Here is a 15,509-nt window from a genome sequence, read left to right on the forward strand (position 1 = left end):
ATGCTAATGGCCTTTAAAATTGTTTTTTTAATTTTCTGATTCTTAGATGAACCTACCATTAACCATCAATGAAACTTTGTCCTCCATTTCCTTATCTTCTATATAAAGATATTTAACTTAGATGATCAAGTTTCCGGTTTTCCGAGGAAAGAAGGTCGAGTTTTGGAAAATAGGGATTCTGGGTCCCACACTTGATACTCTAAATTGGAATAACCACAGATAGGGCCTGGGGGCCTGATTCTTTTCAAAGTCTCCTCAGAAACACTGGTGGTGGCCATTCTCAGGAACTGCTGGTCGGGCAGACTTAGCTGCTAACACTCCTCATCATTGCAACAGGCTATGATTTGGTTAATTCTGAAAACCGGACACCCCTGTTCTAGGGCTTGGAAGATGAAAAGGAGGTCTCTGAGAACGAGACAGACATGGAAGACCCCAGGGAGATCCAGGATGACTCTTGGCGTAAAAGGGGAGCAAGTGAGGAGCCCTCATCCCCGCAGTCCCTTTGTCAGCTGGTGCCCCCAGCGCTGGGGCCCGAGCGCTCTGGCTGTGAGACCCCTGTCAGCGTGGACTCCATCCCACTGGAGTGGGACCACACAGGCGATGTGGGGGGCTCCTCCTCTCACGAGGAAGACGAGGAGGGCCCATACTACAGTGCACTGTCAGGTATGGACCCAGGCGGTTAAGTTCTTAGCACCCGAGCCACACACCCAGCTCTTTTTAGTCAGAGTGCAGCCTGTGGTTGACCAGACATCCTGTGGCTTCCTGTGTCTGTCCTGCCCACCTTTGACCTACCTGAGAGCTGGCTCATTCCTATTACTGATGGAGTGAAAGGGAAAAATAAAATCCACATTGGGATGTGAAGGCTGTTTGATGATGGCTTTGGATATAGGAGGCTCATCAGTGGACTTCTCAGTTGAGTTTTGCAGAGTTATCAGGGATTGTCTCTGTCCTTTCTATGCAGTTCCTCTCCCCCCACCACTACTCTGGATGGTCAGGAGTTGGCTGAAAAAAAAATCCTGTTTTTTAAATCTTTTTTAATAAAACAGATGAAGGATAGTTACTTTTCTCCTCCCAGGTGACAATGTTTCTACTGTTTTAATACTTGGACATTCATCTGCAGAGCCTGCAGTGAGGAAAATGACATTGTTCTTTTTCAGATATAGAAATCCTTGAAAATCCTGAGGCATATCTTAAAATGACCACAAAAACTTTGAAAGCGTCTTCTGGTAGGCCCCTGCCCATGCATGTGTCTCAACATGGCAGCGTCCTGTGGCACGCACTGCATCCTAAACCTCGCTCCCATGTCATGTCTGACCTCTGCCTTCTGTGGACACCATGCGCCTTGGTCCTTGCGTCATGGTGTATTTGCACTGCCATACTCACACATAGCTTCGTGCTCCATGCAAAACCCTCCAGACCAGAGCAGTCTCCACACCATCCTTCTCCTCCCCCTCAGGCCCATGTGGAAGGAGTTCTTCACAGTGCCTTTTTAAATTTTTCTCTCCATCTAACTCAAGTTCTTTGGCACGGGCCAAGCTTTCTTCAGGGTGGCTTGGTTTGGAACTACTACCTTGCTTATGGTGATTTCCTGGGAAGAGGGTGGGGAGTGGGGGGTGAGGGTACCGCTGCCTTTGCCACAGGAGAAGACACCTTCGTCTCCCTGACTTTCAGCTCTGCTTTTCCTTCCCTGCCCTATCCCCACCTGCAGTGGTTGGCTAGAGCCACGAGCGCCCCTGGGGTCCTTGAATCTACCCTGATGTTCACTCTTCCTCACACTCCTGAGAGACCTTCAGTTCTCTTGGCCCCCAGACCCAGCCTTGTTGCCAGCGCTCCTGCCACTAGGGCCCCCGCCTCCAAAAGGCCATTCATCTCACAGCAGATCATGTTTGTTGTGCTCCATCGTGAACCCACCTAGTGAAGGCCCAGTGTCGCTCAGTTGCATGAGTCTCATTTCATCCCCTTCTGGGACATACTGACATTTTGCAAACATGCATGCTTTGCAAGGAAAGCTGCAGAACTCATATTATACTATAACCTGATGCCATGTTACCCATGACCTTTTTTGTGTAACTAAATATGAATCCTTTGGTTGGAGAGAATGGACCATCACTTGCCAATTTTTTTTGTTTCAGGCAAATCCATTCCCGAAGGCCCCTCGTGGCATGTTCCTGACAGCCCTTCCTGTCCCAAGCGTCGCTACAAACAAATGGGAGGTGACAGGAATGTTCAACCCATCCCCTCTGATTCCAGCACCCCTTATAAACCAGCCTATGTAAGTCTTAACCCCACTGAGAGTATAACCCATATCCATGAGTTACAGTTAAAACTTCTAAAGAGAGAGAGATTTTGGTGTATACTGCATGTGCTCACCTGCCAGGCATATTTGGGGTTGGTTTTCCCATGGTGACATGCTTCATGAGGACTCTAGCATAACTGACTAGACTTAGAGATGGGTGTCTGGCCAAACACCATCTTTGAGTGCTGACATACGATGACCATGGTTATTAACTGTTGAGTCAGTCATCTGTGCAAACAGCAGAGAAGCAAAGTGGTGGCCTTCCTGAGCTGCTCCTGAGCTCCCAAACCTTTGATATATTCACCTTGACTATGGTAGGTCAGCTGATAAAAGAATCCACCTGCAATGCAGGAGACCCCGGTTCAATTCCTGGGTTGGGAAGATGCCCTGGAGAAGGGATAGGCTGCCCACTGCAATATTCTTGGGCTTCCCTGGTGGCTAAGTCGGTAAAGAATCCGCCTGCAATGCAGGCAGACCTGGGTTCAATCCCAGGGTTGGGAAGATCCCCTGGAGGAGGGCATGGCGATCCACTCTAGTATTCTTGCCTGGAGAATCACCATGGACAGAGGAACCTGGCTGGCTACGGTCCATGGGGTCGCGAAGAGTTGAACACGACTGAGTGACTAAGTACAGCACATACATTCTAGTCAAAAAATTGTGACTTCCTATTCAGAAAGATGACAGTGTGCAGTGGTAGACAGAGGGTGAGCTGGTTGGATGGCATCATCGGCTCAGTGGACATAAGTTTGAGCAAACTGGGAGATAGGGAAGGACAGGGAAGCCTGGTGGGCTGCAGTCCATGGGGTCACAAAGAGTTGGACACGACTGAGGGACTGAACAACAAATAGTAGACCTGGGTTTGATTCCCAGCCCTAGGAGAAAATTGCTCTAGGGCTGTAAACACTTATACTTACCTCTGTAAGCCTTCCTTACCCGAAGATAAACCTACCTTACATAAAGTCAGAAAAGGGAAACAAATATATAATATCGCATATATATGGAATCTAGAAAAATGGTATAGATGATCTTATTTTCAAAGAAAAAATAGAAACACAGACATAAGAGAACAAACATATGGACACCAAGGGGGACAGAGGGTATGGGATGAATTGGGAGATTGAGATTGACATATACACACTACCATGTATGTGTGTTAGTTGCTCAGTTGTGTCCAACTCTTTGCAACCCCATGGACTGTAGCCCACCAGGTTCTTCTGTCCATCGGATTCTCCAGGCAAGAATACTGGAGTGGGTTGCCATTTCCTCCTCCACGGGATCTTCCCAACCCAGGGATCCAACCCGGGTCTCCTGCATTGCAGGCAGATTCTTTACCATCTGAGCCACCAGGGGAGCCACCATGTATAAAATAGATAACTAATGAGAACCTACTGTATAGCACAAGAAACTCTACTCAGTACTCTGTGGTGACCTAAATGGGAAGAAAATCCAAAAAGAGGGGATATATGTATACATAGAGCTGATTAACTTTTCTCTGTATCAGAAATTGACCGAACATTGTAAGGAACTATACTCCAATAAAAATTCGTTTAAAAACAAAAATCCACCTTACATAATTGTTGCTAGGATTAACGTGTATGAAAATATAAAGAAAGCCCTCAGAAGTGGTCACCAGCATTATTATCCCTACTGTATACGGTTTGTTGTTCTACCGATGACTGTTCCTTCTTAGTTACATGTTCCTCAGGCAACATAAGTCCTTGCCACGCTCTGGTTATGCAGCTGTTGGGGGCCAGCCAAGCCTAGCATTTAATGTTGGCCCCAGATCATTCTCAGTATCGAGAATTAGTGACCAGCAAGTCAAAATTAAAGTGTCTCATACATTTTTAGTGTCATCTCTTAGAGAACCCAAAAGTGATGTGAGCATCACTAGATTCATCCTTCAAAGTCCCCTCTGCATGTAGAAGTGAATGTTGCTAGACAGTGGAGAAGATTCTGCCTAAACATGGTCAGACCCTAGTCATTTGATAATGGGTTGTCCGTACCCAACTCAGAAACTCTTCAGCAAGCAGTTATCATTTTAACTCTGTCCCTTTGTGGTGCACAGTAAGACCCGACGGCCCCAGGGAGAGACCCCAGCACCTCACTTTTTGCTTTACGTCCAGGCCATGTGGTGTGGCCTCTCCAGGTGACTATGCTTGTGTTCTTACCTGGCCACTTTCAAAACCTCAACCCCGTTTTGGATGTGTCTGCAACCACAAATCTGAGGGGGTTTTGGCTTTTGTTTGTTTTTTTTTTTCATTCCACACAAATAGACCATATGGACACAATCCAAAAAAACATGACTTTTCTAAAAAAGATACATTTATTTTGGGGAAGGCCTGAGGTAACAGCCCAATCAGCTCTGTGATAACAGAAGAGTCGGTATGTGCACTGAAAGGTAAAGGTTTGTCACGAAGGACCCTAGTTGACAGATTTGTGCTCTGTTTCCAATTTCTGGTGATGATAATGCCAACCAGTTCTACAGAGTGACTGGGAGGGATAACGAAAATTTTGTAAAAAAAACTGTGCAAATGTAAAAGTGCTAACACATTATAGTCTGGTAGGCTCAACAATTGTTTGGTCTTTTTGCACAGTTCGATAGGGGAGCATTAGGAAGCCTCAAATTAAATCAGGCCATTCTGTTCCCAACATTGACCTCTCCCCTGCTTCCCCCTCCCTGGGCCTTTGATGAGACTTTATTTTTGCCATCAGTTCTGCTCCTTACAAATGCTACCCATACACTTAAGTGCTTCTGTATCACCACCAAGTTACCCTTTGAAGGAAAGGGCTCCCATATCTTCATTTCTTACCTGTTATTATGAACCAAGACAGTCTTCAACAGCCTTTAAAATTTATAGATGGTAATGTAAAAATTGTCTCATTCTAGGTAAAACTGCTGTTGTCTCCAGGGACTGAAGGTGGCAAGGAAGATCCAGGGGTTCTGACTGGCAGTGCACAGCAGGAAGACGAAGACCTGGCCGCCCTCACTGGGCAGCAGCCAGGTACAGTCAGATCAGGCAGTTGTTCAGAGGCAGAGACTATGTCTTGGGTTGGTTAGACATTTACTCTAAGTCTCTGCTCAACAGAACTTTAACTAGGAACTGACCAATTACCTGATTCACAAACTTCTGAACTTGATATAAAGCAGCCAGTTATTTTAGATCCAGCTGACTTTTATTTATGAACAAATTCCTAGGCTGTTCACTTTACTTTTGCAACTATTCTTTAAATATAGACAAAAAGAGCCTCATATGATGAAGGGCCTGTTTGCACCTGCATGCCTTTGCTTGTATGTAAAGATCAGACAGACATGAAGATGATGATCAAAGAGTGTGTCAGGTATCTCCTTTTACCGTAAAAGTAATGACTCAACTGACAAGTCAAGTTCATAGCATTGACCTGATCATTCATGGACAGAAGGACAGAGCATCCTAAATACAGCATGAACTGGAGTGTTGAACATGGGACCACAGTGCATCTTGGCAACATGTTGTGCCTCCTAGCCACTCCGCACCTTGTCCCAGGCCCTGTGAGAGTGCACTGGCACAGGCCTTGAACCAGAGCAGGGGAATCGTGCTGTTCCACACTCGGGGGAAGTGCTAACCCCCAAACCCCGGGCCTCCTGCAAGGAGCATCGCCTCCAGGTTTTATCTCTGTGACCTTGAATTAGTTGGAAGCAGAGAAATCTGTTTGCATTATTGCTTCTTTTTATTAGCAGCTTTTTTATTCCAGGTGCCTTTGACAGATGGGAACTGATCCAAGCACAAGAACTTCACAATAAGCTCAGGAAAAAACAAAACCTGCAGAAGCTGAACTCCGATATCAGCGACATCACCCCTTGGCTGGAAAAAACTGGAGCAGAGCTGGAGACATTAAAGCTGGCAGAACCTCCTTCTGATATGCAGGAAATGGAATTCCAAGTGAAGAAGCTGAAGGTGAGTGCGAGTGTGGAGGGGAAGAGGGCTTCAGAACACACGTGCAAACACTGGCTGTGAGTATGAGCACATCAGATCTGCTAGCTGCGTCAGGGGCAACGTGCACGCAGCATGTGCTCAGTAGTCTCTCCTGCTTCACTTCTGTAACCAGCAAGGAGACGGATAAAGATTTGTATTTTAATTCAGAAGAGCATCTCCAAATGATCCCAAAGCCCGGAGCAGTGCTGGGGAGGTGCAGCTCTGATCTGACTGCAGAGGGACCCCTAGACTCTTATGGAGGCACCAGTGGCCGTGGGCAGGCAGCTTAGAAATACCTTTCCAAACTATGTGCAGGTAGCACTGGGGGTGGTGTGTGGGTGGGGAGGAGGATGGCTTACCCACCGAGAAATTCTGTAGCCTGATCTGTAACTCAGATCAGGAGTTACAGCGGAGCTGTCACCCATACAGTCAGTCCTGGCCCCACCAGAACTAGCCCTAGGAGAGGGGTGGTTTGAGCCCTGCACTTTGGGGGTGCTCTGCACATGAGCCTGGTTTCCTAAGAGGACCCAGGATAGGAGTTTTGGGGCATCCAGGCTGTCTTCACGGTTGTACTATTGTTTTACTTTGTGCCTTGGTATATCAGGGGTTACCATTCATCCTAAGAAATAACACTTCTGTGATACTTAAGAGGCAAATACTGGATAGCTTCGTGTGCTTCGCCTGGAAGACTTTTAATCTGATCCAGAAATGTTATTAAGCCAAATAGAGGTCAGGGGGTCCATTCATGACTCCGGTATAGCTGGTCCACCAGGAGACAGGCTGCTGCCCTCAGCCCGGTCAGCTGGCCGGCCAAGTTGTGACCTTGTATGGCAGCTCCCTCACCTGATGCCTCTCAGCCAGTCACAGGCCACGCTGCTCTGGTATCCGGGGCCACAGCTCGGAAGACTGTCTGGAAGATCCGTTCCCTACAGAGGTTCAAAATGAACCCCACATCACTGTTTTCAGAGTGCCTGACCCAGCCTTTTCCCTCTGCGGTAGGAGATACTGAAAGCCTTTGACACCTACAAGGCCTTAGTGGTCTCCGTCAATGTGAACAGCCAAGAATTTCTGCAAAGCGAGAGCGCCGAGTCCAAAGAACTCCAAGATAGAGTCGGCCAGCTGACCCTGCGCTGGAACACGGCCCTGGGCGCGGTGGAGAGCTGGAGAGAGGGCTTGCGGCGGTCGCTCATGCAGTGCCAGGTACGCCGACTCAGCACCCAGCCAGTGCCCAAGGCCTAGTCCGGGGCACAGCCAGGCCCACGGGGGCAGGAGAAGAGATATTTTTATCATCGTCAGGCTGCTCTGGCACAGCCCAATATGGCTTATGCTTAAGAAGCATGTGCTTTACCATTTGTCTCCCAAGAGCCCCACTTGCTGTCTTCTCAGATACCTGATGCTCACCCTCTGTTTCCCACTCTGCCGCCCAGGCCCACCCGTAGTATACGGGTTCCAGCAAGCATTCCAGTAGGTTGGAAATGTCACAGCAGCACTGCACCATGTCTGTCCTTTTGCCAAGAAAGCTGGATAGCAGAGTGATTAAGAGATCTGGCCCTGGAACAAGGGAGCAGCTTAAGCCAGCTCTGTAGCTTTAGTAGCTGTGTGACTGTCAGGAAAAGCACTGAACCTTCTAGACCTCAGTTTTCTCATCTGAAAAGTGGGGATAATTCCAGTGCCTACCTCACAGGGTATTTTCTACAATGACACATGTGTAACCTTGGCCCAGCACCTGACACACAGTAAATGGCCAGCCCGGGTTAGCTCTGACCCCATCTTAGAGAACAGGAGCCCACAGCGAGCCCAGGTGCAGTCCTGTCCCTGGGCCATAGTCTGTTCAGTTGAGGGGTCTATCTCGATCACTGAATCCAGCACATTCATTAGTAATTTGTGTGGGGCGTTCTGACACCCACCTTTCAGCTCACACCTTGCACTTGGCAGGGTTCAGCATGCCTCCTGGGACGTGCCAAGTGCTTTCCTGTCCTGCTTTCCCTCCTTTGGGGGGGCAGGGGCCCTGGCATCTAGTTTAAGTCTGGCCCTTTTAGTCACTGAATAAAACCCAGAAGAGCAGGTGATGTTGATGGATTATCAACAGCAAGCTGCTTCCCAGCACACCTGCCTTCACAGACAGTGCTCTGATGTCTGTTGTTTTTAAGGACTTTCACCAGCTGAGTCAAAGTCTGCTGCTGTGGTTAGCGAGTGCTGAGAGCCGGCGGCGGAAAGCTCATGTCACTGACCCGGAGGCAGACCCCCAGGTTCTCCTGGCGGGTCAGGAAGAACTCCTGGTAAGTTTCCTCCTAAGGGACCCTGCGCAACCACTGGCCTGTGCAGGACCTCAGTACTGAGTGGCCTCACCTGGCATTTCAGGAAATAGTGTCCACTGGTGTCCTGCCCTCGTGTTCCAGGTTGGCATCCCTCCGCTGAAGTGGGATGAGTGCAAGGTGAAGTGCTGTGGTCCAGAGCAGGAAGTGTAAACCACTTCAGAACTGGGGCTATAGGCGTTCAGCAATATCCTGAGAACCTTAAGGCCGTTGAAGTCTTTTCCCCTTATGAATAGAGCTCATTTGGGAAGAAATACGGTGTTTGGTTGCCCTGCAGCCCTGATGAGCTATATGAATTTTCTATATCCACATACAAAGTCTTTCTCCTGGGTGGGTGGGGGGGTAGTTGTGTTTATGTATATTTCACCAACAAGTGAAGATGATACCCATATATTCTCACTTGCACTCAGGGTGACATTTTTTATCCATGTATCTGTATGTGGTTCAATATTTTAAATTTAATCGAAATGCTGGTTATTGTTTAAAAATTTTTTGTATTAAAATCTTTGTAAAGCCCCACTCTCCAGAGCAGTGGACTTTTAATTGCTGTAAGTAGACACATACTGTCTAGTGGCTACCACCGTAGACATCAAGCAAGACAATACAAGCAGATTGACTTGATCCCTCTCTTTCTAACCATAAGCTGTGCTCTCTCAATCTGTCCACTTTAGATTTTCTCTCGATTTCCTGCCATTACTGGATGAGGGCCTAGTCTTCCCAAACCACCCTCTCACTCATTTCCTCTAATTTCTCCAGGATCACATCTCCAGAATGACAAGAAATTTGAAAAAATAGGGATGGAGTGTAACCAACTTTCTATCTAGATGATGCCAGGCTTGGGGACCAGCAAATAGGAGAAGGGGGTGGTTCTGGGATGAGCACCAGCCACCATCCATCCCAGAACTTTCCCAGCACTGAGAAAGCTTCTTCTGACCACACTCACTTCCCTTTTGATAAGCAACTGTTTTACACACTTTTTTATTTCTAGCAACTGGAAAAGGAGCTAGTGGAACGTCAACCTCAAGTAAACTCCTTACAAGAGATTTGCAGCACCCTGCTTATCAAGGGGCATGGGGAAGACTACATTGAGGCTGAAGAGAAGGTCCATGTTATTGAGAAGAAACTCAAACAGTTACTTGAGCAAGTGTCCCAAGACTTAGTGTTCTTGCAGCAAAGCCAGGTGAGTCCCCTTGTAGCTCTTAAATATAGAATTGTCCTGTTAGATGCAAACAGAAAAGCTATGTTACGGCTCTTTAAAGTCGTTTTGTCATCTATGAGGAGGAGATGACAGCAGTACCCATCAGTGTGGCTGGGGCTGTGGAAAACAAGCCAAGTCCCTCCGTCATCTCTGCCTTCATGCCCTCATTTTTCTCATGTGACAGTTCCTGGTCCTCTCACTGTCCTGGTCAGTCTCTTCTCACCACTCTGATTTGTCTACCGTCTTCTCTAAACTGTGATTCAGCTCAGAACAACTGACTCACCAGATGTAGGGCAGCCCCTCCCCTCCATCCCAGAGTACACATCTCCTCCTGTGCAGCCCAGGTTACATGTCCAGCTGTCTGTCCCTGCTCATGTGGGCTGTGGGTTTTTAATGCATGTGACTGGCCTCACTTTGTTTACAGTCCCTCTAGTCTGAGAAAGGCCATTTTAGAAGCGGGGAGTAAGCGTACTAAAAGAGCCCCTCCTTCTAGAAAGCTCAGACTGGGGGAGGGGTAAGCGGTACAGTGAAGAAACGGCAGGAAGCAGGTTCTGTGCTCTTGAGACTTTTCCAAGCCTTCCGTTTCCCTGAACTCTTGTGTGGATTTCAGACCCCGGACTCACCTCTGCCCAGCGTGGACGAGGTAGACCACGGAGAGCCTCTAGCAGCGTCTGCACCAGCTCCCCAAGCCAAGGTGAGAGCCCCTTTCCACCACAGGAACCACACTAGTTACTGTTGAAAGTTATTGAGATGACAGGGACTTGGACCTCCAAGCCCCCTTCCAGTATTTCACAATAGTGCAGATTTCTGCTTCAATCTGCTGATCAGTGGAGTGGCTTACTCCAAAGATTTGGGGGGAAAAAAACTTTTAAAGACCTGACTGAAAGGCTGTCCTGTGCTCAGTACTCTTCCCTGGGATTGTGGAATTTGGGAGCTTTCTGGGCACTGCTGAAGGGGCTTCTTGATCTCTCCATCAGCAACAGCTCAACAGGCTGGAAAAGTGATACTCTTGCTAGTTTAACCCAATATTTTCTTACCTCAGAGTGTAATCTCAAACGTATTACTCTAGTCTCAAAAGCTTGGCAGGAGGACAACCTAAGAAACATGTATAACTTAAGAAGAAAAAACGTTTTATCTATCTTCAGTTTACTAACTGGATTATTTTTATCTAGCAGTTTGAAGCAGAGAAAACTACAAAAGAAAAGAACAAGACGGCCAGCAGGTAACATCACAGTAACAGCAAGTGGGTTCCTGCCCTAAACTCTCCCCCAGCAGGCTTGTCAATGCCTCTCTCAAGGTCTTTGTAAAAACTGCTTTTCTACCATTTAGAAGGGGTAGAGCTAGGCTTCTCTTCCGTGCTGGGTCCTAGTTTTGGAACTCGAAATCTTTTAGTTGCAGCATGCTGGCTCTAGTTCCCTGACCAGGAATCAAACCCAGGTCCCCTGCATTGGGAACAAGCAGTCTTAGCCACTGGACCAGCAGGAAGTCCCTGTTGGCCCCATTTTAACCTCAGTCCTCATGTCGGTCTTTACACAAGCAGGGGCTCAGGTGACGGGAGGTCTCCGGAAACTCCTAGTCAGCTCTCACCTCTTCTGTTGCCAGGGTGCCCGGTCCCGCTGCCCCCGAGAGCTCCAAGCCCCAGCGCTCTTTCATTTCTCGGGTGATCAGGGCGGCGCTGCCCCTCCAGCTGCTCCTGCTGCTGCTGCTGTTCCTGGCCTGCCTGCTGCCCTCCTCCGAAGAGGACTACAGCTGCACTCAGGCTAACAACTTTGCCAGGTCCTTCTACCCCATGCTGCGGTACACCAATGGGCCACCCCCGACATAGAGGCTCGGCCTGGGCCGCAGCGCCACACCACCAGCCTGTTGACTTGGTGTCCAACCTGTAAGTGACTCTGAGCATTGGTCCAAGGGCCACCAGCTGTGGACACCTCCCTCTGGGCTTGACTTGGGAGAGCTCTCTCAGGAACCTGGGCAGCAGTCACTCCGGGCAGTTTGGCAAAGCTCAGTTGATTGGATTCAGGATCTTGGGAAACAGCAGTTTCCTGGGATCTTGGGAAACAGCAGTTTCCTGAAGAGCCAAGCACTTTGTGAATTCTGATTTGTCAAACCACATTATTAAAATGTAGTGAATATGGTCAGTGAACAGTAGTATTCATCACATAGTATATATGTTACAGAAACAAGCAGATTCCACCTTGGAAATGGTTCAGAAACTCACACACCCTTGGCTGATTGATTGAAACAATCATATTTAAGATGTTTGTTTAGAACTAATTTTACTTCAATCAGCAGCAACCTTGAGCTACAGGTTATAAAACCAAAATGATCTGTTCAGTACTTAGGTCTGCTCTTTATACTGCTTTAAATTTTTAAAGAAATTATATTGCATGGATGTGGTTACTTGTGCATATTTTTTAACAATGCAGATTCTGTATGAATAATATAAACTTTGATTTTTTTAAAACAGATTTTAGCTTGAGCTTTTTTGACTAATGTACAGTAAATGCCAAACCATGGACTTGATAGGGACATTTTTGTAAGTTAATTTTATAAGACTTTTTCACCCTTCAAGTGATGCTTCAGGTTTTAATTGTTTGACCATGGGGGGTTGGTGCAGAAACTTGAAGCTGTTTGTGGTATGTACAACTGTTTCTCATTAAAACAAAAAAGCCATACCTTTGTCATACTGGATTATATTTACAAAGCCATTAAATATTATGTGTAATCTTCCATAGAGCAAAAATATTTGAGGGGATTTATGGGTTCTACTATTCTGCTGTTTTGTAGGGGTGATGAGGGCAGCACAGTGTGGAAGGTGGATATGAAAGGATCATTTCACTCAGATTTTTTATCTCCAGCTCCCTCCAGAGCCAACTAACACATAGTGTTTAATGAGTGTTAACAGACAAAGCCATCTGCCTTTCCTACAATTCCAGCACCACTATCTATTTCCCACCCAAACGAAGAGTGTAATGATAAGTTACTGATCCAAATGGAACAGAATAGAGTCCAGAAATAAACCCACACACTTACGATCAATTGATCTTCCACCAAGGAGGCAACAATATACAGTGGGGAAAAAGACAATCTCTTCAGCAGGTGGTATTGGGAAAGTTGGACATCTGCATGTAAATCAGTGAAGTTAGAACTCATCCTCACACCATGCACAAAAATAAACTCAAAATGGCTTAAAGACTTAAGACGTGATACCGTAAAACATTCTCTGACATAAAGGGCACCAGTGTTTTCTTAGGTCAGTCTCCCAAGGCAATAGAAATAAAAACAAAAATAAATGCAATCTAATCAAACTTAACCAGCTTTGGCATAGCAAAGGAAACCATCTGACAAGAAGACAACCTACAGAATGGGAGAAAGTATTTGCAAACGATGCAACCAACAAGGGCTTCATTTTCAAAATATACAAACAGCTCGTACAACTCAACAACAAAAAAAACCCAATTCAAAAATGGACAGAAGACCTAAATAGACATTTTTTTTCAAAGAAGAAATACAGATGGCCAATAGGTATGAGAAAAGATGCTCAACATTGCTAGAGAAAAGCAAGTCAAAACTACAATGAGGTACCACCTCACACTGATAGCCATCATCAAAAAGTCTGCAGTGCACCCCTGTGTTCACTACAGCACCATTCACAATAGCCAGGACATGGAAGCAACCTAAATGTCCATCAACAGAGGACTGGATAAAGAAGATGTGGTTTGTGTGTATGTGTGTGTATACACACACACATACACATGGTGGAATATTACTCAGCCATAAAAAAGAACAAAATAATGCCTTTTGCAGCAACATGGATGGACCTAGAGATTCTCATACTGAGTGAAGTCAGAGAAAGACAAATATCATGATATGGCTTATATGTGGAATCTAAAAAAAGCTACAAATAAACTTATCTACAAAAACAAAATAGTTACAGATTAGAAAATAAGCTATGGTTACTGAGAGGTAAGGGTGGGAGAGGGATAAATTGGAAGATTGGTATTGACACATACACACTGTTATATATAAAACAGATAACTAATAAGGACCTACTGTATAGCACAGGGAACTCTGTAATGACCTATTTGGGAAAAGAATCTAAAAGAGAATGGATATATGTATAACAGGTTCACTTTGCTGAACACCTAAAACTAACAACATTGTAAATCAATTATGCCTCAGTAAAAAAATCAACAAATAAATGCTGGAGAGGGTGTGGAAAAGAGGGAACCTCCTACACTGTTGGTGAGGATGTAAATCGGTATAACCACTGTGGAAAATAGCATGAAGGCTTCTTGCTGCTGCTGCTGCTAAGTCGCTTCAGTCATGTCCAACTCTTCGCGACCCCATGGACTGTAGCCTACCAGGCTCCTCCCTCCATGGGATTTTCCAGGCAAGAGTACTGGATGAAGGCTAAAAATAGAGTTGTCGGCCACCCCACTCCCCGGCATATATCCAAACTATAATTCATAAAGATAGCTACACCCTTGTGTTCACAGGAGCACTATTCACAGTAGCTCAAAGTAATGCTCAAAATTCTCCAAGCCAGGCTTCAGCAATACCTGAACCGTGAAATTCCAGATGTTCAAGCTGGTTTTAGAAAAGGCAGAGGAACCAGAGATCAAATTGCCAACATCTGCTGGATCATTGAAAAAGCAAGAGAGTTCCAGAAAAACATCTATTTCTGCTTTATTGACTATGCCAAAGCCTTTGACTGTGTGGATCACAATAAACTGTGGAAAATTCTGAAAGAGATGGGAATACCAGACCATCTGACCTGTCTCTTGACACGACTGAAGCGACTTAGCAGCAGCAGCAGCAAGGAGCCTTCATACTATTTTCCACAGTGGTTATACCGATTTACATCCTCACCAACAGTGTAGGAGGTTCCCTCTTTTCAACACCCTCTCCGGCATTTGTTATTTGTTGATAGCCAAAACATCAAAACAACTTAAATGTCCATCAACAGATGCGGTACATATATGCAATATCAGTTGTAAAAAAGAACAAAATAGCACCAGCTGCAACAACATGAATACAACTAGAGATTATCATGCTAAGTCAAGTCAGAGAGAGAAAGACAATATGGTATCCTTTATATGTGGAGTTTAAAATGTGACACGAATGAACCTACCTATGAAACAGAAACAGAATCACAGAGAACAGACTGCTGGTTGCCAAAGGTGAGGGGGTTTGGGGAAGGGTGGAGTGAAAGGTTGGGGTTAGCAGACGTAAGCTTTTATATAGAGAATGGATAAACAACAAGGTCCTACTGTATAGCACAGAGAACTATATTCAATATTCTATGATAAACCATAATGGAAAAGAATATTAAAAAAAAAGTTACTGATCCAGTTGCTTGGTTACCTGGTCCTAACCTGCGTCTCTTGACACTCGGGAGATACATGGACTTGAAGCAATCCTGATACTGCTCTCCTTCTCTGCAAAGCACAAACCTCAGGGTAGCCAGGGCAGCTTGTCAGACTTCAGCACTGGTGGCCCTGCTGTGGCTCAGACACTCCAGGACATGCGCAGTTCACCAGCAGCTTTGCGTAAAGGGACCAGCTGAAGGGAATCTGTCTTCATTTTTACCACGCAACCTCCAAGTCTCTTTTAACTCTAAAATAATTCGTCTCTTTTCAAAGATTACAATAACCCTACAGGGAAATTTAAGTGAAAATATTACCACTTTTGCTTTAAGTTTAGAAGGTCACACCCTAAACTGGTGCATTGCATACCAGGACTTA

At 46.0% G+C, this 15,509-nt stretch overlaps 1 protein-coding gene across 4 annotated transcripts in view; it reads left to right on the forward strand.

The window, feature by feature from the left end:
* SYNE2 (spectrin repeat containing nuclear envelope protein 2) overlaps window positions 1-12,435 on the forward strand; it is a 315,802-nt gene extending 303,367 nt beyond the window's left edge. Inside the window, exons 106-116 of one of the 4 annotated variants that reach the window (XM_081509857.1) lie at window positions 381-663; window positions 1,158-1,226; window positions 2,133-2,272; window positions 5,184-5,298; window positions 6,029-6,231; window positions 7,249-7,449; window positions 8,400-8,528; window positions 9,553-9,744; window positions 10,373-10,456; window positions 10,935-10,984; window positions 11,365-12,435. In XM_081509857.1, coding sequence (XP_081365983.1) covers window positions 381-663; window positions 1,158-1,226; window positions 2,133-2,272; window positions 5,184-5,298; window positions 6,029-6,231; window positions 7,249-7,449; window positions 8,400-8,528; window positions 9,553-9,744; window positions 10,373-10,456; window positions 10,935-10,984; window positions 11,365-11,587 — 1,689 coding nt within the window. In that variant the 3' untranslated portion in view covers window positions 11,588-12,435. The remainder of the gene's footprint in view (window positions 1-380; window positions 664-1,157; window positions 1,227-2,132; window positions 2,273-5,183; window positions 5,299-6,028; window positions 6,232-7,248; window positions 7,450-8,399; window positions 8,529-9,552; window positions 9,745-10,372; window positions 10,457-10,934; window positions 10,985-11,364) is intronic. The other 3 variants (XM_081509858.1, XM_081509859.1, XM_081509860.1) reach the window with 3 other exon arrangements.
* The last annotated feature ends 3,074 nt before the right edge of the window (window positions 12,436-15,509 follow it).

This window comes from Giraffa tippelskirchi, chromosome 7, assembly GCF_054371585.1.
Source record: "Giraffa tippelskirchi isolate mGirTip1 chromosome 7, T2T-mGirTip1v1.2.pri, whole genome shotgun sequence".
Taxonomy (NCBI): Eukaryota; Metazoa; Chordata; class Mammalia; order Artiodactyla; family Giraffidae; genus Giraffa; species Giraffa tippelskirchi.